This window comes from Aulostomus chinensis, chromosome 22, assembly GCF_037954235.1.
Source record: "Aulostomus chinensis isolate RoL2024-O1b breed Wild chromosome 22, RoL_Achi_v1.0, whole genome shotgun sequence".
Taxonomy (NCBI): domain Eukaryota; kingdom Metazoa; phylum Chordata; class Actinopteri; order Syngnathiformes; family Aulostomidae; genus Aulostomus; species Aulostomus chinensis.
In genome coordinates this window covers 22,445,432-22,468,152 of record NC_141341.1, presented here as the reverse complement: position 1 = coordinate 22,468,152, position 22,721 = coordinate 22,445,432, and the positions used below count along the sequence as shown (strand labels likewise).

The window sequence follows — 22,721 nt, the reverse complement described above, 5'->3', positions numbered from 1 at the left end:
CTGTTGATATCACATATTTCTTATCACGCTTGATGAGAACACAGATTTCAAAGACACTCACTTACTACTTTCACATATTCATAACATAATTTGATCAGTGCTCAATACATAACTGCATATATATATGTGTGTGTGTGTGTGTGTGTGTGTGTGTGTGTGTGTGTGTGTGTGTGTGTGTGTGTGTGTGTGTGCGTGCGTGTGTGTGCGTGTGTAAACAATTGGATGTTTTCACTGCAATGGTAGAGTTCACCAGCATTGACAACTGAGAGATAATAACAACCAGAAGCTTCTATGTGACTCATATGAATTATTAATAATTGCAACAACCTGCACAGGCTTGTGGCTGTTTTCCAGCTCTGTGTTATATTCAGAATGCATGAGTCAGGACACTAATGGCCCTCTATTTGACTCAGTGTACAACCTTGGTTGGTAATGAAGGTTACATCCATTATGTGCACCCTTTAGGCTAATTTAAGTGACCCCACAGTGTTACCAGTGGTTCTGCTTGCTTCTACTCTCCTTTGTTTGTCATTTTCCCCTTTTAAGTAAATTTCAACCAATACAGATGACAAAAACATGGACACTCAGGGAAAATGTCCATTTAATCCTGTGTTGAGTGTTAAAATGCAGAAGAATCCCACAATATGACATGAAGTGACCCATTTGATGCATTTATTTTCCAGATTAGCATTAGCACTCGATAACAATGATCTCATCCTGTCGACTCCTTAAAATAATCTTGATTTGCTTCCATTTGAAGTGCCATTCATGAGGGCTATTTTTTTCCGTGTACGTTTGTATTTATGTGTGTGTGTGTGTGTTTGTGTACGTGTGTGTGTTTGTGTATGTGTGTGTGCACTTCAATGTCCCATGAGCCTCTTCAACGTCAACAAAGGGCATCAAGAGGTGGAGCCAGGCTGAATGAGGAAGCAGGGTTGTGATTGGTCGGTTGGAGGAAAGGAGGGGAAGAAGCTGGGGAGCTGTAAGAGGGATTGAATGGGACAGAAAAGGAGGAGAGGGAGGGGCAAGAGAGAGAGAGAGAGAGAGAGAGAGAGAACAGCAGATGGATTGCAGCCTGCACCACACTTAGAAGGGAAACATTGTGTGTGTGTGTGTGTATGTTTGTGTGTGTGTGTGAGAGAGAGACGGGGTTTGTATGCATGCATGAGCGAGGAGCTGTGTGTATGATAATGGTGTGAAAGAGTGAGGGTCTGACAGCAAGCGTCTTTCATGTCCTCTGGATCCCAGCGCGTCAGCACTAATCCTCCGAGGAACCGAGTGAGCACTGTTGCTCCTCACACTGCTTTGTCCGGGCAGGTGGAAGCCCCTCTATCAATGTGCACGACAGGAGAATCTCCATAAATGCTACGAACTGTAGCAGGGCATCTTTGTTCATCTGGAAGCATCCTGTCATAGACTGAAGAAGTTTGTTTGTAGGGCAGGTTGGAGGGGGAGCTCGGGAGGTAGGATTCTCTATGGTGAAGATGAGTCTGGACTCTGTGCAGGTAATGAGCGGACAGGTCAAGGAGATCAAAGTGTCCTCCAATGGAGACAAAAGACAATCATGGGAAGAGAAAGAAGGATTTGATCAAGACCACCTGGGCCTCACTAGCAAGCCAAAACCAGTAAGTCTGACCATCCGTTCATAACCATCAACAGCCTGTCGGGACATCTGTCAGTTTGTTTCAAATCATGTTACGATCAACACTGCTGAAAGTACTCTGGTGTTATGGTGGACAACTTTCCTCCCAAGAGTCCTCTGTCCACTTGTCTCCTCAGCTGGTGCGACTTCCTCCACAGTTTACAGTCATGTTACAGGTGTTTAGGCTGCTTGCCTTGTTGCAGCTCATAGATGGGTTGACTGGTCAGGTGAGCTGAGAAAAATCATTCACATTAAACATACGCATCTCACCAGAGGGCATGCACGCCTTTGACAAGGTGAGATGACATCATCCACGCACTTGGAACCCAAGCTGGATGAAAATTGTTACCCTGCTGACAGTCAGACAAACAAACTAGACTCTAAAAGGACGTTCCTCCAACAGGCTGAACCAAGTCCGGTGTGGAAAAGATGCCATTTCTCACTACGTTAAAGCTAAAATTAAGGTGCTCTTTCTTGAAATCAGTCTTATTGATGTAGGGTAGTCCTGCTAACAGACAAACACCAGAACATGGCCATTACCTCCTTGGCTAAGAGAATGAGAACAGGCCTAAAAAATAACATGGTACTTAGTAGCCCCAGTGACGTTCCTCAAACTCTCCACAGAACAACACCGCTTCTGAGAATTTTCCGTAAAGCAAGTGTCCCGATCCAGTTTGACACTGAGCAGACAATTAAATGAGATCAACTTCTGTTCCGTTCTGTTCATAGCACGGTGAGATATCCGCACACGACACAAAAAACTGTGGCACATCCAGGGAATTGGCATCAGAGTCGATGTGAGCGACCCTGAAGTGAAGGAAGTTAAAACAAAGAATAACGACAGAGTGAGCAGAAAGTATCCCACAGCTAAAAGTAGCTAAAAGCTGAGTAAGAGGATTAGCGCAGCCACAGTGGTGTATTTTCAGCCTCTATTTCTATGTAGCATTGAAGCTCAGCCATCAATCCATGTGTTACAGCATTACATTACCATGATGACAGTATGAACTGAACCCTAACGACATCCCTTCATTTGAGCTGATGAGGGCTCACATGTACGTTAGAGTTTAGTGCTGAGCCATGGATCACACAGATTACTGGGCTCTCACTCCAGTAGCTCCCTACAGTAGATGGTGATATCATAGGAGTAACACAATAGGACAAGAAAATATGTGTAAAAACATAAAAAACCATATGTGCATGTAATGAACTATCACTGTGAAACATATTTTGTGTCTTTGAACCTGAGGGCTCACAAAGGGCCTTAATGGTTCCTTCTGTGTTGTACTGAACGTTGAAGCCAAACCAACAATAAGTGACCAAATTCAACCACACAATGCAATGTTTTCCTCATCGTAACCCTTCACTGTTGACAGCCCTCTCACAAAAACATTCCTTTTGAGCATCAGCAGGGGTTTTTTAGGAGATGTGTTACCGCCACTAAGCACTGATGTCTGCATGGAGGCTTTAAGTCCACATTTATCAGCAATATTATCAAAGCTTTTAGACTGTGTTGATCTCTGCGAGAACTGAAGGACACATAAAAGAAACTTTTGGTTGTTCTGGAAACTTACATTTCCTGGAAGTTGGAAATGGCCTCTTACATCAAAACCAGCCATAAAAGATATTTGTACGGACTGAAAATGACCTCCCACACTCCCTCCGAACTGCATTAAATAAAAACTTCACCTAAAAATCGAAGGATCGTAAGTGGTGATTAAAATTGGATTATTTTCAAACTTAGTAAACTCAACACTTCCCTTCACCTTGTGCCCTCTTGCTGGTACCAGATGCCCAGTCTGCTTTGTGTCATCATCTCGCTGCATGACATAATGCCCCCAGTTTGTCAAATAGCGATGCTTCCTTCCAGCGCACTAGCCAGACTTTAGAGCATGACGACGTGACCTCTTGGCTAACACTGATGTACAGCAGGTGATTCTAGTCCTGGGTGCAGCGGTCCCCGCTTCCTGCTGCTTTGACTAAAAATGAAAAGCCAGATTAAAGCCAGCTGATGATGTATGGAGCTCTTTCTCACAGCAGTGATGGTGATGATGGTCTATTCCACACCTCTTTATCCCACCTGTAACGGCATAGAAAGATAACGCTGTTAAAGAGTTACATTTTTGACTGCGGTCGGAGTGTTCAGTACTTCAGTCGCCAACCTGACAGTCTTTCATGAGTTCATCGATGACAATACACGGAACAGCCAATATTGTGTGTTTTACCTGGAAGCAGCAGAATTGAATCTCATCAAAGCATTGGTTAAGTTCTCTGGTAAACACACAGAAGCACTGATCAAATACTACAACAGTGTAATTAATCAGGATTATATCATAGGGTCCTGTTGCTCTCTGGCTCTCACGTGATGTTAAATTAAAGACCTGACATCAAGACTTGAACTGAAAAGAGGTATTTTGCTTTTTAAGTTCTCAAAGGCTCAAGGCTCAGACAGTTTTTCCTGCTGCATCCCCTCTTTGTGAATCTTGCGGGCAGAAAGAAGCTTCAGGTTAGCAGCAAAACCATAACTACAAACAGCAAAACTGTCAATTTACAAACTTTTAACAGCACTGACCAGCTCAGTCAGCTGTATGCTCAATAGTTGATTTGAGCTGAAGACAAGCAAATTGTGAAGTCATCCTGTCGCACTTCTTTAGTTGAACCGACTTCTGCTGGTCCACACTCAGTGGGTTATGCACCTTATCCCTTATCCCGCTTGATGGAGCGGCTATGAAAACTTCTAAAAGCACTGAAGCGTACCAGTATTTACACAGCAGAAAGGCTGGTCGTCTACTGTTAAAGAGGGAGGGATGATTCAGCTGCTCTCTCCTCTTCACTCTGTTCTTATGGCATCCCCAAACGGAACATAGGATGCTAGACCCAGCTAGCTGGTTAGCTGCACAGCAGCGATCTATGTTGAGCAGCAATCTCCTGTTGATTGTGTTGTCATGTTAGCTGGAAATGACAATCTACCCAACGCTCTGAAAAGGGAGTCGGATGGCAAAATAACATAAGAGTTCTGAGTTCTGGCAACAACAAAAAAAAGAGGAATACTTTGTTTTTAGTTTGAATTACGTGTTTGTTGAGCACTGAGCATCCAGCTGAATAAGGACAAATTGGACTATGGACAGACAGTTCAAGCTAAACATATATGGATGGCTCTTTCTGCATTCTGGAGTTACAAAAATATGTGATGTGGTAAGGAAAAACTTTTTTGTTTGTCTCAAGATGCCTGTTTGTGAGTACAAAATACACTTAACGGGTAAAGTATTGCTATATTTCGACTGATCCGAGACAAACTGTATACTGCTGTCAGAGCTCTCCTGTGACACCATATCTGCCCTACCCCCCACTAGACTGCATCATCCCTGGTCTTTTACTCATCTATAAATATCAGCCCCCTCCCCGTCACTCTCTGCTCTACACTCTCACCTCTTTATTTCCCCACGCCACGAACCTCCTGCTCTTTTATCGTCTGCCTGGAAATCCCTTCCACCACTGCTCTTTTCATTCACAGACATAAAGGGGGGATGTCTCTTACCCTCAGACGCGTAAAGAGCTGATGACTCATTGTCTGAATGATGCATATACACTAGTCCTGCTGATCTGGTGGAGCTGGAAAAGATGAGGGGCAGGAGGGTGGCTGTGGTCAACAGGGGTCAGTGGACGGAGATATTATTTTGTGCTTCCCAACGTTTGTAATTATATTAATTTGCCTTTCAAGTTAAGGGGATTTCAGTCACAGTGGGTCCTTGTTCGGACCAGCCTTGTGATTGAATGGGCGGGTCAGGGGTGCACTGAGAGAGGGCAAGTTGTTAACACTACCAGTATCAGATCACACCGAAGGCTTGAGTGGGATTACTCCCAGACCGACACGTTATTCATAGGGTAAAATGAGTCTAATAGATAAACTGCTCCACAGCACCAACATTCAGAACTAATCTGGATCAAGTGTGGTCTTTGGGGACATAACATGCAGCTCAAGTATCTTCTGATCACTTAAAAACCTGCCTTGTTTTTGCTGTCTTCGGTGGGATTAATTTGATCTGATGTAAACACGAGAGCCAAGCGAACCATCCAGAGACCACTCAGGGTGAAGCGTCTGTGGTTTGATTGTCACAGTAATGTGATCCCTCTCTACCAGTTCCTTCTGACCCGGCGAGGTGTGGTCTAGAAGCATGAGCTGAACGTCTCAGAGTTACTGTCACCGCAATCTGAGCGATTGCACAGAGTACATAGTAGGTGACGATGACCTAACATGGCATTGTGTGGTGGTGGCACCTCAGAAACAACATAAATCAGTTCATCTTGGGCACAGGAATTCCCTGGTTCAATAAAACCCCCCCAGATCCTTACAGACACAGGGAAGTTTGCTCTGGAAGACAAGGCGGAGTGGTGGTTGGTACCAACAAAAACCATCATCAGCAAAAATGAATTTGAACAAATCCTTTTAGAATTCTATACGTTTTGATACATTTTATGAAATGTGTCAAACTTGATGTTTGATAATTTACATTTATCATTTTGAAAAAGCTGAGCTGTGAGAAAAGACAGTCTGCCCACCACACAGTGCAGCACAGGACCGCGTTTGAGTCCCGTTCATGACACGCTTTCTGACATGAACCTAACCGAAGACGTGTTTCTGAGAGCAAACCTAAAGCAGGTCTTAATTACATGGACACATTATAAAACTTTTTTTTTTTCCAAAAGTAGATTTCATTTCAAGTTGTTGTTCATAAAAATAAAAAAAAATCTAAGTACATTTTCTAAAATACAAAAGAACTTTAAACGCCAGCCATAATGCTACGTTTCTGAACCAATAATTTTGTGTTTGAGCATGTGTGTGTGTGTGTGTGTGTGTGTGTGTGCGTGTGTCTGTGTGTGTTGTGTGTGTGTGTGTGTGAAAAGAACCAAAGGGAAAAACAGTCACTCTAAAAACAATAACTGAGCTCTTCTTTCACCAGCCCATCTACTGTCAATTGTATTTTTTTCTGACAAATAAAAACAAACTGTTATTCTGCTAAGGTGACAGGGAGACGAGCCCGGAAGGTGGAGGGAGGCGTGTTCTTTGTAAGTATGTCGCCTCACCACGTGAGAAGAACAGCACTGTCCATGGCTACGACCATTACCTCTGCCCTTTCACCTTCCTTGTGTGACGGCTGTTGATGTGCCTGCATGATCACGGACACACCCCCCTCTACTAATCAACCTCCTGACTGATGCATCCTCACATGCGCTGTCATTTTGATTCATGTTCATACGCTGGATGTCTGTGGCAGGACTGAGCATTATGAGCTCTCTGATAAATCGACCTTATAAATCTGTGTTTTAATGGCAGTTGAGGCTGAAATCTTAATTCTCCCTATGTTTCCATTAACTACTCTGGCGGGCATTGACGCCATGGACACATTATACTCCTCACCAAAAATTAGTCCAAATGGGAAAATGAAAGTTAAGTGTGTGCTAACTTGATTTTTCCACACTCTGGGGAGTTCTCTCTCTCTCTCTCTCTCTCTCTCTCTCTCTCTCTCTCTCTCTCTCTCTCTCTCTCTCTCTCTCTCGCAGGAGCCAAAATAAAGCAAGTCCTGTCAGCAAATGCTAAACGCAAATGCTAAACACTACCTTTGCCTGTGCCTGTGTTTTGTGTACATAGAGGTAATATAGTATACTGCTGATTTTCCAAGACTTTTAGTGGTCTGTGTATCACGTGATTTAGTTTCTCTGAAGCAGCCTGAAAGGTCCGATGTATGAGAAAGACCTTACAGTTGCATGCGCAAAATTGTACAACAACACAAGGATGTAGGACTTGAGAATTTTCAATGTGGGATTATGTTTGAATTTTAATCTGATGTCGCAGGCGAGGATTAATCCTGATTACATGATGTAGTTGCAGGTAAGTAGGTGACATGTCAGCAGGATGCGGTGTTGTGATGGACCAAAGTGAAGTAGAGCACAGACGTCTGTCCACCTGTGGCCTGTTTAGCAGCAGCAAACAACTAGTGGGGCTTGGACAAAAGCATGTGACAGATTCCTGCACAAATAACAATGTAGAAATGTGTGAAATTATCTGTCATTAATTAGCCCTTCACCTGTCACAATCTTTGCGTTAATAATCCAAGTATACTGAACTCTCAGCCAGACTCATTATTACACGCCATTTGTCACTGTGTTAAATGGATCTGCCTTGAAAATATTTATGGATTTCTTTCTTGGCCGACGCAACACCCCTTCACAAAGTTGGGTCAAATTTGGCCGCCTATGTTCTGTATTATCCTGCTACTTGGTGGACAAAATAATGCCCCTAAAAATCATCATCGATGTGATTAGACATGATACTTATTCTTGTATGACATATTTACATATTTCCCTATGAAGCATCACCGCCCATGTAACGATGGCATGCTGTGCGATCAGCTGTTTGCTCAGCTAACTTTGCACCCTAAATCCCCCCATAAACCAAACCTAAAGCCACTACTAACCTTAAACTTCGCCTCAACCCTCCGACTGCCCTCGGAAAGTGTTTTGCTGTTATCATTTAAGACGAATGTATCATTACAAAAATAAGTGGACAACATGTTTACACAGCAGATTTCTGAACTTTAAATTACTTTGCACCCCCCCATCAGAATTCGGCTGCCCGCTGTGGGAACCAATCCAGCCTGCCTTTATTGGAATGCTGTCCTCCTCCCACTAAACACCAACACCGTGTAAACACACACGTCAGACGACACGAGCGCAGCACGAGGCCAGCGAGCTATCTGTAGTGATCTTTAGAGCCCACTGAGGTGGAGCTCACAGAGAACACATTGGCAGGATTTCTCCATGTCCTTTTCACAGGTTTAAGCCCACTGTGCTCATCTGACAATCAATTCTGGAATCCCCTGTCGTTTGTATGCAATATAATTAACACTTAAAAAATACAAAGTACAAAAAGAGCTTGAGTAAATGAGGCAAACTGTGGGACAAAGTATAAAGTCTATCAGCACACAACTTTGTTGCAATACAGTCAAGGTTGTCAGATTTATTTGAAACCTGTGGGTAATTTGGCAACCACAGACACAAATCTTTAAAAAAAAGTTAAAATATTTTGCCAAATATACCTGTCCAATTTTGAGTCAAAAACTAGAAATACTGTGTTGCAGTTGTATGCCTCTGCGAAACGTGCCTGCCCTAGAGTCCTTGACCACCGTAACTTTTCAGTTTATCCTTGAGTCTTCATGGTAAATTTGAAGCCTGAGATACCACAGTGACGTACGACAACAGTGACCTTGACCTTTGAGCATCCATCTTTTTAATTCATCATTGACTCTCAGCTGACGTTTCCTTCAGCTGTTCACGAGATATCACGACAAGTGGATGTTTGTGCCAAATTTAAGATAATTCAAGATGTTTCCACAAGATGTCCCTGAGATATTACGGAATGGGACGCCCATATGGACGTATGAGTGTTGCCAGCATGGAGGCATGAAAAAGCCTCATCACAAGCCTGAATCGCTCAAAGAGTTGCACCTACGTTTGATGCCACAAGCAAAAACAGCACCCTGAGATTTTGTTTCTTCTAACATCTGCTTGACGTTCCTGCCTGTTAAAAGGAAGGTTTTGGTCGCCGCTGTTGCAGGATGCTCTTGCTGATGGAGAGTGGTTGGGTGTAGATTCATTGTGGTACTGGACCTGCTCCACTTGTGAAGTGTCATGAGATAACTTTTGTTGTAATTTGGTGCTGTACAAATAAAACTGACTTGACCTCTAATTGAACTAATGTGCTAGTCTAGTAAGTATACTTGACATTCCTTGGCAATAATCATCTTGAGACAAACGGATCAAACTGTCATATTGAAAGGACTTCATTTCACAGGGACTGTTTGGCACTTGTAACAATTCATCCACTGTTTTACAATCTTATCATTAACAGCGGTTATTGTGAAGCCTATGACAGTTGTTTGTAATACTCTTCACTACCAGGAGATGGAGACAAACATGCTGTTCTATAACTTTAAACGTATCAAATATAATAAGATTGTCTAATACTAAAAACCAGACAAATTCCTTTTATGATATTGTATTAATCCCAAAAGGACTTTTTTGTGGCATGTTGGTCCAAAATTACAGTTATAAATAATAATATGAAGAACAAAAGGGCTGCACGGTGGTGCAGTGGTCAGCACTGTGGCCTCACAGCAAGAAGGTTCCGGGTTCGAGTCCCGGCTCAGGCACGAGTTCTTTCTGGGTGAGTCTCCATGTTCTCCCTGTGTCTGCGTGGGTTCTCTCTGGTACTCCAGCTTCCTCCACAGTCCAAAGACATCAATTTGGGGACGAGGCTGATTGGATTCTCTAAATTGACCGTAGGTGTGAATGTGAGTGTGAATGGTTGTTCGTCTCTGTATGTTGGCCCTGCGCTGGACTGGCGACCTGTCCAGGGTGAACCCTGCCTCTCGCCGTAGATGCTGGGATAGGCTCCACCCCCCTGTGACCCTTACTAGTAAGGAATAAGTGGAAGACGACGAGGAAGAACAAAAACCCAAGCAGGGGTAAAATCATTGAATATGAGGAGGTTGTCTCATTGAGAAATGTCAGGATTAATGGAGCAGATTCCCAAATCTATGTGTGCAGGTCAAATAAAAAGAGACATTTGTAAGTTGTGGAGGCAGCTGTAGTGTATAGGGTTCTTGCTGGTACTGAGACGATGGTCCTGAGGGTTCCTAGTCGATCATGAGATGACACATCTCCTGTCATTGATATGTAGCAGTTTTGACATAATGTCATGGCATGCCTGCATGTAACAGGCATGACCAGGAATAATAATTTGCAAATGCTTGTGCATGTGGCATGACATGTAAGGACACTAATGATGCATTTTGCTGCAATGCCTTGAGATATGAAAACTGATAGAGGAGCACTTGTCAAAAGGAAATGTTATCATTATCTGCAGACATTCAGTTCAAAAGTGTTTGATTTGTCTGCGTAAACCTGCTGCTTCACCCATTCCTCCTTTCACCTCTTGTCCTCAAAGTGGCTCATCGATGTTTATTCCTTCAACTACCTTCTTTCCTTTCCCTCCCATCTCGTCTAAACCATCGTCCATCTCTTTCTGTCCCTGTAGCCGAAGCCGGAGAATGCGGTGACGATTGCTGTTTCCTCTCGGGTTTTGTTTCGAACTGAAAGGGAGCAGAGGGTGTTTGAGCAGCAAGGCGTGGAGGAGTATCTCAGATACCAAATTGAACATGAGAACGAGCCCTTTGCTCCTGGTCCTGCTTTCCCGTTCGTCAAGGTCAGAGCAGTCGAGCAAATCCAGTGCTGCCGTTTCAGTCTCAGCATGTGATCATTTTTCTGTTTTGTCATCCACCTGATTTGAGTGCTGCTTTGTCCTGACAGGCTCTGGAGGCAGTTAACACTCGCCTACGGGAGCTGTACCCACAAAGCGAAGAACTGTTCGACATTGTTTTGGTGACCTACAACCATGCACATGTAGGAATACGGCTCATCAACACCATCAACCATCACAGTAAGTCTCCAAGTAGAATATGTACAAAAACATGTTGGCAAACTAAGAGGGAGTATTTGAAATATATATATAACAAATGAAGGCACCAAAAATAGTCACTTTCAATAGCTTTCTCCCATGTGGTCCTATCGACTGAAAGGTGAGCAAGGCACCACTGAAAGACTACACGGAGGAGGCAGTTATTGTCCCCCGTCCACAGTTTGGAAACTGGCAGAACTCAAATGTAGCCAACAAAGGGAGGTGGGGTTGAGGAGGCTTCCCAGCCAACTGCTGGAATCAGGGCAGAAGAGAGGGAGTCAAAGTCTGTGTCCAGAAAGCATGCCAACTTTTTTGGCCACTCTCCCGGGAGCAGTCCTGTGTCACTGGTCCAACATCTCATTATCTCAAAACTCAAAACCCTCCTGTTCTGATGGCCCATCTCTCAGAAAATACTCTCTCAGGTCCTGAATCTTTCTAACTGGGAGTGGGTGTATTTTCAGTGCGATGGGTTTGTTTTTTTCAATGTTTGGGTCAATGAGCTGTCATGGTAACAACACAGCCAGACAAGGCAATAGATACCCTTCTCTCCTCTGTACTGCTTTAGGGAGCTGAGATCAATGAATGGATGAACAGATCGGGTTCAGGATCTTGGTTTGTCCAGAAGTAATCTTCCTCATCCTCTCCTCCTCATCCTCTCACAAAGCCGCTGTGATTAATGATTAATGGCAGCTCTTCTGGTCATCGATAAATGTTGGTTTTAACATGGTCTCACCCCTATTTGTCAAAGACCGACGTTTGGTCAACTCCCCCTGATGTCCACAGCCGATGTTGAGGGCACCCCCTCTGTGTCGCATGGTTGTGTCTCTAACGTTCTCACCCATTTCAACCAGCAATGCAGGACTCTGTCCTACAATTTTGTATTCTGTCCGGTCCAATTTGTTTAATTATCTAATATTCTTCGATGAAAATGTCATGGAAGTGTGAGTTTGTCATTATTTTGTGTATATTCATGAGTTGGAGCTCCAAAAGGTCTCATTTCTTTGCTGCGTTTGGGCTTCATATGCACTGTGAACACCTTCCATCTGTTTTTTATGATGTAACCTTTGACTTTTTTAAACCAAATGTGTGTCCAAAAGACACTGTAAATGACAGATTGTGGCGCTACAAATATCCCAGCATGCGAATGGTATTCTGCAGACTTTATTTTTGCTTGGTAACAATCCCTGCACAAATCACACCCTCATCAGTTTATCCATCCATCCATTCATTTACTACCATTTATCCTGTTAAGGTCTCATGGGGGGGGGGGGGGGCACAGGACCCCATCCCAGCAGCCTTCAGGGGAGAGGCGGGGTTCACCCTGGACAGGTCACCAGTCCATCACAGGGCCAACACATAGAGACAGACAACCATTGGCTCTCCCAGCCACACCTACGGTCAATTTAGAGTCTGGATTAACCTGGTCCCTCTTGATGTCTTTGGACTGTGGAGGAAGCTGGAGTACCAGAGAGAACCCAGCAGGAACAGGGAGAACATGGAGACTCCACACAGAAAGACCCCGTGCTCCAGCTGGGGCTCGAACCTGAAACCTTCTTGCTGGGGGGCGACAGCGCTGACCACTGCTCCACCGTGCTGCCCCTCACAATCTCATAAGGATGATAATTCCTTAAAATCTGTTAATCAAATTGCCTTTGCATTATCAATCTGAATAATAACAATTAGACATTTATTTCCTAATCATTATTTCTACTCATTATGCATCAGTTCTTTGCAATGATGGGAATAAAGGCGTTAAAATAAACGGCATTACTAACGGCATTACTTTTTTTCAGTAACGGGTACTCTAACTAATTACTTTGTCTATCGCTACAACGCCGTTACCGTTACCAACACGTCGTTACTCCGCGTTACTGAAGCGACTCATTGAAGCTGCCATCCGGCTCGGCTCACACAGACACAGGAGCCGCAATTGCGTGTTTTTTTGTTTTCCTCCTTTGGTGCGGGGGAGGGGCGGGGCGAGATAAGCGCCTAATGCTGATTGGCTAAGATAGAGTAAAGCTTTCACGTTGAGCCAACCAGAGACATCAGGTGGGCGGGTGTTTACTCAGGAACCCAGCACAGAGCAGCACTCACGCTAACTACCAGAGACGGCGAGCCTGGGGGAAAGACAGCGTTTTCTAGATGGAAATAGAGGCACTACTTTAACTTCGTGGCGGTCAAAGGTCAAAACGTACATATTGAGGGGGCGTTATGTCGTCCCAGAGCGAGAGTGAAGAGGCTGTCAACGTCCAATGTCAGCAACTCCAATTTAATGAAGCGCCTCTCGACGGCCCTACCCTTCGTCTACTAAACTGGTGGCCAGAAACTGCGTTGACACCCCTAGTGGTGATAGCAAGCAGGTGCTGTTCAGGTGAGCTCCGCTACAGAGAAGGACAGGAGCCACGCGTCCCAGCAGCCACAGCAGGATTTTTCTGCCCCGCTCCACAAAAACTTGTGACACAGACAGAACTTAACGAACTGATAGGCCTTTATGTTGAAAACAGGCTGCCGTTGTCAGCAGGTGATTCAGACTCCTTCAGAGCCCTCATAGGCACCCCCCCCCCCAAAAAAAACCTCCAAATTCTTTGACATTTTAAACTAAATTATTAATTAAAGAGTAATGTAAAAGTTACTTTCCCTAGTAACTAGTTACTTTCGTAGTGGAGTAACTCAGTTACTAACTCAGTTACTTTTTGGGAGAAGTAACAAGTAACTGTAACTAATTACTTTTTCACAGTAATGTGCCCAACACTGGTTCTTTGTGACTTGTGTTTTAGTTAATATCAACATTCATACTCAAGAAAACTTGACGAGTAACAACAGAGAGTGTAACCTTTGGAGATGTAGAGGCTGATAGAGGGAGGAAATCCTGGCTGGTCCAGGACACTGGAACTGATGCGAGCTCAGCTGAGACACAAACATCAAAGTGTACGAGCAGCTGACTGATGGGACCCTTCCCATGAAACTCTGCAACCCTGCCGTGACATCAGCATCCCAGACCGCTTCCTGCTCATCTCCTCAAATGTTTTCTGATCCTCTGGGCTTCCCACTGGGGTGAGTTCAAGATGGTGTTCTGTGGGAGGCAAAAATAATTCATGAGGTTCCAAACAAAAACAGGTTTGAGCGAAGCCACTGAAACTACTCATGACCCTCCAGATGCTTCCCTGTTAGATCTCACCGGTGGCTCTCTGCTGGAAGGGCATTGCTTTCAAACAGCCCCCGTGACCTCCGACCTTCTCTACAGAACTAAAGGCTTCTCTGATGTCACGCAGATTAGAGATTGTTGATCGTGTTACCCGCAGTGATGGGTCGCCATCATCGTAAGAGGTGATTGGGACGAAAATATTTATTCGCCCTTTCGCTTTTTACATTTGAAACTGTAGACGCCTTCTAGAAACATTTGTCCTTATCTCACATCATCTGCTAACAGTGTTGCTAATTTTAGCTGCTGCAAGAAAAGGTATAAAGTTTCAGTGCTTGTGCTTGAATGACTGGGGGCAACTGCAGCGTCAGAGCGCAGCTGTGAATGACAGCCAGAGGCACCTCTCTGTCCACAGATTTCATGCATCTACTTCACATTAATGTATCATGGGACCGAGAGGCCGCGATGACTGACATCTTCATGGGTTTGGTCTGTATGCAGCAAAATTGAAAATTCATGTTATGACATCATCGTTCTTGATGGAAATTAGAACCTCATATACACATGTAATATGCATGAGATCCTCCTCTCCAGGTTATTGCAAGGGGCACATTCTGAACTACGCAGCGAGGCAGTTCATTCTTTGATGTGACGGCAGCACCCTCTCGGGCCTGCTGATTTCCTGCTTTCATTAGCATGTTTCCAAACAAGCAAATAAATCACACAAAGACAGATGATGAGATAATATTTATGCAGGGGTAAAATAACAGTACATCAGCGCTTAGGACAGTTCCCCTCGAGTGACTCCCACACTCTCTCTGCACCAGTCTTTAAAGGCAGGGAAATGATAGCTACATCATAGCGCCTGGGAGAATGTCATCGGGGCCCGACTACAAAGCTCGACTAAACATTCGCTCAGTTCTTTGAATGATGATGAAATCACTCCAGGGGCGTAAAGCAACCCTGCAGCCTTCTTTGATTCAGTTGCTCTACTTTAGTGCTACTTTATCAGTCAAACCACAGCACCTCAGTCAGCTGCTTGTAAAGATCGACGACACAGCCTTGACTTTAATAATGGGATGCAGACTAAACTATCATTCTGCTCACTAAATGTTCTCCTTTTTTCACCTGTCTTTGCTTCTTCTTTGTAAAACATTGGCTCTTTGAACTTCTTAAGTCATGTGAATGAAAATATTCTGAATGGTTCTTAGGACATAAACACTTAGTCACTGTCCCCTTTCGACAGTTCTGGATTCTTTTTTTTTTCTATATTTCCTGCTCTATTTTTTTGATGGGTTTTTTTTATCTGCCAGGATTACACAAAATCTATGAGGAATCTAGGAAGAATTTTGACGAGATGGGAGAGTCAAGAATGAACAGCACTCCTTAAATTTTGAGGGAAAATAGTTCCACCACTCAACTCTAAAGATCTGGCAAGATCTTTTATTCTGTCACAGGTCCCTCCTCTGTTCTCTAGATTAGGCCAGTTCTTCCTTAAGCCAAAAATGCAAGCAGACACTTTCCCACCATTCCTCCCAGTAATCTGACCGCCTCATCTTCCTTTCTTTGGACCCAGCACCACCTCTTGAAATGTATCCTCTCACCCGGGCCTTCCTTAGTCTCCCATCCCTCTCGTGACTCTGCAAATCTCTAATGATGAACGCCGTGAACAGCCTGAAAGCCACAGTCCCACTGCAAAACTTCTTCTGTTTATTTGTTCTTTCTGTTTCCAGATCTGTTCATCGAGAGGTTTTGTATGACAGGAGGAAGCAGTCCTATTGGCTACCTGAAGGCCTGGCACACCAACCTTTACCTGTCAGCTGATGCAGATAAAGTCAGGGAGGCGCTGGCGGAAGGTGAGCACACACAGACACACGCGTGCACACACACACACACACACACACACACACACACACACACACACTGCAAATCAAAAAGATAAAACAAAGAGACATAAAAGAACTGAAAAATATGAAAAATACACAGATTTGAGTGCATATTTTGTTTCCGTTGAGTGCAAGGAGGAGAAGTGGAACGTTTTTAAAAGGTAAACTGGCAATGTTGCTCTCATCAGTGTCATGCATACAAGTTCTGATATGAATAGATGAACTTCTAGGAAGGTTGTGCCTTAGAACTCAGGCATACAGAAGTCAAAGCACTCTCTCGTAGCTGTTGAAACCTAAGAAAATCAGATGATGTCAACAAAACGAGAACATCAGTTCAGGGAAGAAGTCAGTTTGGTGGGTAAAGGTACTAGTATGTACCTGAAGGCCATGAATGATTGTTGCTGGAGGGGTACATTCAAATGCAGCCTTTCAGTTCACTTCATTCTCTGTCTGTTAGTCAAAAGATCTGCCCTTTAAGACCAAGACGGTATTTTTGAGGTCAAAAATGTACCTTCTGGGGTAAATTCTTCTTAAGGTTACTAAGGAGATGCTGTTTACAACCACAACTTCCAAATGTGTGACTGCAAGTCAAGACTGCCTTTTAACAGCCCCCAACCCAATTATTACAGTCGCCATGACAACAGAAGTCATGTGACCTTCAGGAAACAGTAAGTTATGCCCAGACTACCATGTTATCACAATCCTGTCCAAGTGCTTCAGATAAACCTGAGTGGATTAGAATGATTCACTGTGTTATAATCACACAGTTGTAGAGCCACAGTATGCAGTTAGTCTACATTCCTTTGAAATCCTAATCTGGTCAACTGCAATTTTCAAATTGCAGGATGATGCAATTTTTTTTAAAGGATAACTGTGTGTCAAAACACAGTTTTACATTAAATCTTGTGGTGTTGCAGATCCTGAAAAAACATCTTTATTCAAAACGAATAAAAATGAGAACAGGGATCAGGGAAAAACAAAAACAACAACCATATTCCCTCTCATACCATCGTTGTGATCGTCAAGATAATCAATCACAATGAGGCTTTTCAAAATTCTGCGGCTCTACACTCCTCACTCCGATTTTTGATATCTACCGGGTTCACATTCATCTGCTGCAAATGGAATAAAACTTGCAAACTAAAATTCTCCAATACACAAACACTCTCTCTGTCTCTCTCCCTCTCTCTCTCTCTCTCTCTCTCTGTCTCTCTCTCTCTCACACACACACACACACACACACACACACACACAAAAACTGCTGAAGCGTGTGAATCGGCTATCTTCAGTCTGCATAATGAGCACCAGTGACTGATGTTCTCTCGGGGGCTGTAGCGATACTCCCATAAATCAACATATTGATTATTTCCTCTTGTTGTAATTCCCTGATTGAGACCTGCATGAGGTGTCATAGCAAGTCAAACACTGATAGGAAGCTAAGTAGGTTGATTTGCTCTGGAGGTGGCGCTTTTGACAAAGAGATGACAATCAACCTCTGAAGTTTTAAACACGCTCAGCGCAGCACCAGTCAAGCTGACTCATGAGACAAGCAGGCAGCTTGACTGGTGCTAGAATCCTCCGCAGCCAGAAGAATCAAATCCAGGAGGGAGAATGAAACGCAGCTCGCTATCTCAGAGCTCAGAATCCACTGGAGTGATAACTGAATCACAAACCCGTGGCCACAAACCTTTCAAGGTGACACTGGGAGCATCTCATCATGTGACTTACAACCTAAATGTCACAGTGACACACATTCACCAATGTAAACACACACAGGCAAGTAAAAGAAGCGCCCTTGACATTTTACTTGAAAGGTCTTAATTAGCCGAGACGCCACTAATACCTCCTGTACTGAGGCTGCTTGAAGGAGCTCCAGCTTGTGTCATGTTTTTCTGTTAATTAAGAATCAAGAGAATGAAGTGGAGCAAAGAGACCAATGTGAATATTAAACTATTTGTTCTGGCGATTCTGCAGATTCACTGAAGGCAAAATGAATCCAATCAAATGATGAAGTGAAATTAAGTGAAGTGGATGAAGATAAGCTCAAGTGAGGTGCAGTGATGAGGGAGGAATAGGGTCTAGTGAAGGAATTGCACCAAGTGAAAGGTTGTCCTTCCATACCACTGGGGCTGCCTATGTCGTAGAAAGGTGCACTGTATAGAGTTTTGAAGTTGTTGCTACGCGACTGAACATACAGAGAACAATGGCTGTGCGAGTACTTGGGAACCAGCAACAGTCCCAGTGAACAACTGGGCTTCTGGCCCTCCATGAGACATTTACCAAACAGTTCTGTTGTCTAAACTGAACCCCAGAGTTTTGTTCAGCCAGAAAGCCTCTAGGCAAACATTTCATTTCAAAAGTTGAACAATTTGCCCTCGTGGCTGCACGTCAAGCTTGATGTCGAGACAGACTGTTCAAGTAAGTCACCCACTGCATGGGGATTCAGATTTTGGAGCCACAAGTTTCGGTGTTTCTCATCCACCACCTGATTTGATTTTGTTGGAAAAGACCGGTAGAGAGGAGTCAGGGACAGGTGTCAATCACAGGGGAGCCACACCCTTAATCTCACCACCCTCCATGGTTTATTTACTCTGAATGGGTTGAAGAAGACATGAAATGAATAAGTGACATGGCAAACTCATTGGGAAAATCTTTACCAAGGTAATAAATCATAAGAAAACTCTCTCTCTCTCTCATTGATTTCTCTACAATCTGAGTTTGTTGGAACTACAAAGGCCGCCCCCTGCTGGCCATTAGAATGGAGGTACTTGTGCACGTCCCTCATTAAAATAGCAAATAGCAAAGCACATCTTCACGTGGAGGGAAGGAGCATCTGAGTAAGATAAAGTGAGGCGGTGTTTTGTTTTGAGATTTACTACGATCATCATCTCTGTTTGTGTCCAGGCATCGCAGCAGCTACGATGTTCATGACAGAGAAGCTGACAGAGGTGTCAGAGTCCCAGCTGAGGGTGGCGTTTGATGGCGATGCCGTTCTCTTTTCTGACGAGTCTGAGCGCATTTTCAAAGCCCACGGACTGGACAAGTTCTTTGAGCATGAAAGGGAGAACGAGGACACATTACTGGACCATGTATGTAGCTCCAACTCCAAACTTTGCACATGTACAGGTCACTTCTTTCACTTCCGTAGCTCTGCTTCCTTTCACCTTTCACATTGAATGATCTGAAAAATGGTTTTCCTAGTGAAACAACATATAACAAACATACCCAAAGTGGAGAAGTTTTAGATTTTAAGAAATTAGGCTAAATAAAAAGATGAGGAGGTTTGCTGTTGTTATTCATAATGACAACAAATTGATTAGACTAAAAACTACCGTCCACAATAAAAACGGAGCTATTTGAAGGAGGTTCATTAATTCTTTGAAAAAGCTTCTTAAAACTTAACTGCCTCAACTTCCCAGAAATGAGGTGTACATACAGTATGTTATGTATTTTATATAAATGCTGTCTTGTTCACATTACTGACTACCCTCATGGTAACTTGCATTAATTACTCTCTTGTACGACTTCATTTCTGTGTGCTTGTTACCCCTGTGCTGAACAAGCCCTCCACCCAAACCTCCTTCCATGACTTTCCCTGCTCTGCGACATTGTACTGCCACTTCCATTCAGCTCTAATAATCTGTAAATGATCATTCACATACTCATGATATCAAATTCCTTGGATCAAGTGTCTCTTCTAAGATTAAATGTGTTTATTCTTTTTAATTAATGGATTATCTCAGGAATTGAGAGACAGACTGACAAGGCAGTTTGTGAAATAAAGTGGAAATTGTGCAGGTTTTTACATGCTTATACTCTGATAAAATGTTATGAATTCAACAATCAGTTTCTTGTGTTACATACACAGAGAGTTACGGTATAACAAGCTTCCCTTCGTCTCTGGCAGGGTCCCCTCAAAGGCTTTTTGGAGGCACTTGGGAAGCTCCAGAAAAAGTTTTATGCTAAAGGCCAGCGCCTGGACTGTCCCATTCGGACCTTCTTAGTCACTGCTCGAAGTGCTGCCAGCTCTGGAATCCGTGCACTGAAGACTCTCAGGGCCTGGGGTTTGGAGATTGACGAGGCCTTGTTCCTGGCAGGGGCACCGAAGGGCCCGATGCTGGAGAAGATTAGACCTCACATCTACTTTGATGATCAGATGTTCCATGTGGAGGGAGCGGCTGAGATGGGCACTGTTGCTGCTCATGTGCCGTATGGTATTGCACAGAAACAAAACTCCAGAGCCGGGAAGTAGGCAGCAGGACCGCGGGTGGCACAGACATCCAGCCAACAGAGCAACAGATGAGGGATGGAGAAACATCCTAAAGAGGGCTGAGTTATACAAAGAGGGCTTTCGGGGATTATGGAGATGGACATGGACTGTAACACAGACGGAAATGGAACATTTCTACACTGAGGCAATTTTAACTCAGCATCATGCGTGGAAGTCATGAAGAGGTCTGGAACCTGAGGGGTCCTGGATCCCAAGTGTATCTCAGCCGTTCATTGTAAAGCCTCGGTCTCCGCATACTGAGATCTTTTATGAAATCTTGCTTTGTTTGGGGCCGTCTGACACGGTGACCTGAGCCTGTAACTCTTCCTTATCTATGAGCGAACACTGGAGGACACCGAATGAACAGTTTCGCTGACTCCTGTTAGAAGTAGGCAAAGTACAGAGTGAGTCGTCCATAGATTAGCCAGCGCACAAAGCACAGGCATTGTAATGTAAAAATATAGACAGCACATTAGCATGAGAGCTGCACTGAAATTATGAGGAGTCCAACATCACAAGAATGTAACATTTATTGCTGGTGTAAATTTATCTCATGCGATTGAAGAATGCAATATTATTTTCTTAGTCCAAAATGAATATAGGAAGCCATAACTTTCAGTGAGTGCCTTAGTCAAACACTTCGGACCAGCTAGTTAATGATTTTGTTTAACTGATTATACATTAGAATACATTCATTGCAGAGATGACACTTGAAGAATAAAGAAGCCCCCTACTTTTCATTTCCACAAGTGAAATTATTACTGCAGTCGGTGGACACGCAACCCATAGCATCGCTACCCATAATCCTGTTTGCAAAGTGCTATTATAGCAAAGAGATAATCTCCTTCCACATCCATGGCTGTAAATAGTGTAGACCTATTCTTAATCTCAGTGGTTGGATACACTGTCTTGCCGAGTCTAATTTCTGCTTAATAAAAATAAAATCTGTTAACACCTCTGGCAGATACAATTTCTAACATACACCAAATTGCGATTTTTGCATGGAAGAGGTTGAATAATCTGCCAGCGTAGGCAGCAAAATGCACCTCTGACGATTTCTCCAAGTAAGATTTGTCTTAAAAACAAATCCCCTTTGCTAACAGAGACGCTGCTTGCTAAATAATTCTGTCTCATATTGTGTGTATGTTTTTGTTTTTGTTTTTTTTAAATAGAAATAAGACAAATATACCTAGAAAGACTTTGGTGAGATTTACTACCAGAAACAGATGAAAGCTGTTAGCATCAAAGGCAGCTTCAGCTGCTGGCTGACAGCATGGACATGAAGCTAAGCCTGACGTGTTTGTCTGAAATGTTGTTCAAGGCTGTGCAGATCAGCCATGACGGATTCTAGGCTGCAGCTTCATTGCCCGGATAGTGGTAAGAATATAAAGACAGTAGAATACTTTGATGACTATTTCAGCTTCAAAGGCCTGCTTGGCGTGGCTGGTGAAGATGGTAGCTAACTAACTAATTTAATTTAACCTCACTTGTATATCATATCTCCCACAAGTCCTGTACCTGTGCCTAGATGCCACCATTTAATGCTTTAAAATGTCACCCTTTTAGCGCATCAGTCATTATCCAATTGGCGATAATTTCAGTTTTGACGTTTCACTGGAAAATGTGATTTGGTTTTCATCGACAAAATGGCAGTGACCTTTTGAAAATGTCCGCATCACTTCAATATGCCACCGTGGGAGAGTCCTCAGACATCCTGCAGCTGTAGTTGCAGATGGTTCATTACCCCTCAGTGCTTTCTGAGGACTTCTTCCACTGTCCGTTTCACACATTCAAACACATTTGCTGAAACAGATATGTCTCTAGAATGTCTTTATAGAGTCGAATGATAAATGTTTTTCAGGACAGGTCAACCTGCCAGGTTGTGAGCCAAGACGACAGCGTGACTTTCAGGATATTGATGAAGCAATATTTCAGCCGCTTGATGCTTTCTCCTTGTCTTGGATTTTACTGACTTTGCAATATGACAATGCACATGAACAATAAATGAAAGCGCAAACTACCATTCTTTTTTAAGTCATTAATTAGACCACATGTAGGATGAGAGGAAGGTTTCAGCACACGTCTTCACTGAGAGAAGACAATGCACTGCTTTGGTCCACCATGGAGTGGCAGCACTGGAATTATAAATGTTCTGACTGCATCCATTATATTTAGTTTGTATTTGATATACTAGAAATGTTGAGAAATAATCACTTGACATTCATGTAGATGTACTTACTGTTAAGGTTTATCTTTCCTTATTTGAT

General features: G+C 43.4%; 1 protein-coding gene across 2 annotated transcripts; it reads left to right on the top strand.

The window, feature by feature from the left end:
- The first annotated feature begins 1,061 nt into the window (after positions 1 to 1,061).
- Positions 1,062 to 22,466, top strand: nt5c1aa (5'-nucleotidase, cytosolic IAa). Of its 2 annotated transcripts, XM_086193910.1 has the most exons (7): positions 1,062 to 1,625; positions 6,662 to 6,706; positions 10,737 to 10,904; positions 11,009 to 11,138; positions 16,032 to 16,154; positions 19,089 to 19,273; positions 20,092 to 22,466. In XM_086193910.1, exons 1-7 carry the CDS (start codon positions 1,476 to 1,478, stop codon positions 20,434 to 20,436), a joined length of 1,146 nt encoding a protein of 381 aa, XP_086050036.1. In that variant the 5' UTR covers positions 1,062 to 1,475; the 3' UTR covers positions 20,437 to 22,466. The 2 variants fall into 2 exon arrangements, with proteins under 2 accessions (XP_086050036.1, XP_086050037.1); XM_086193911.1 differs by lacking the exon at positions 6,662 to 6,706.
- Positions 22,467 to 22,721: the final 255 nt, after the last annotated feature.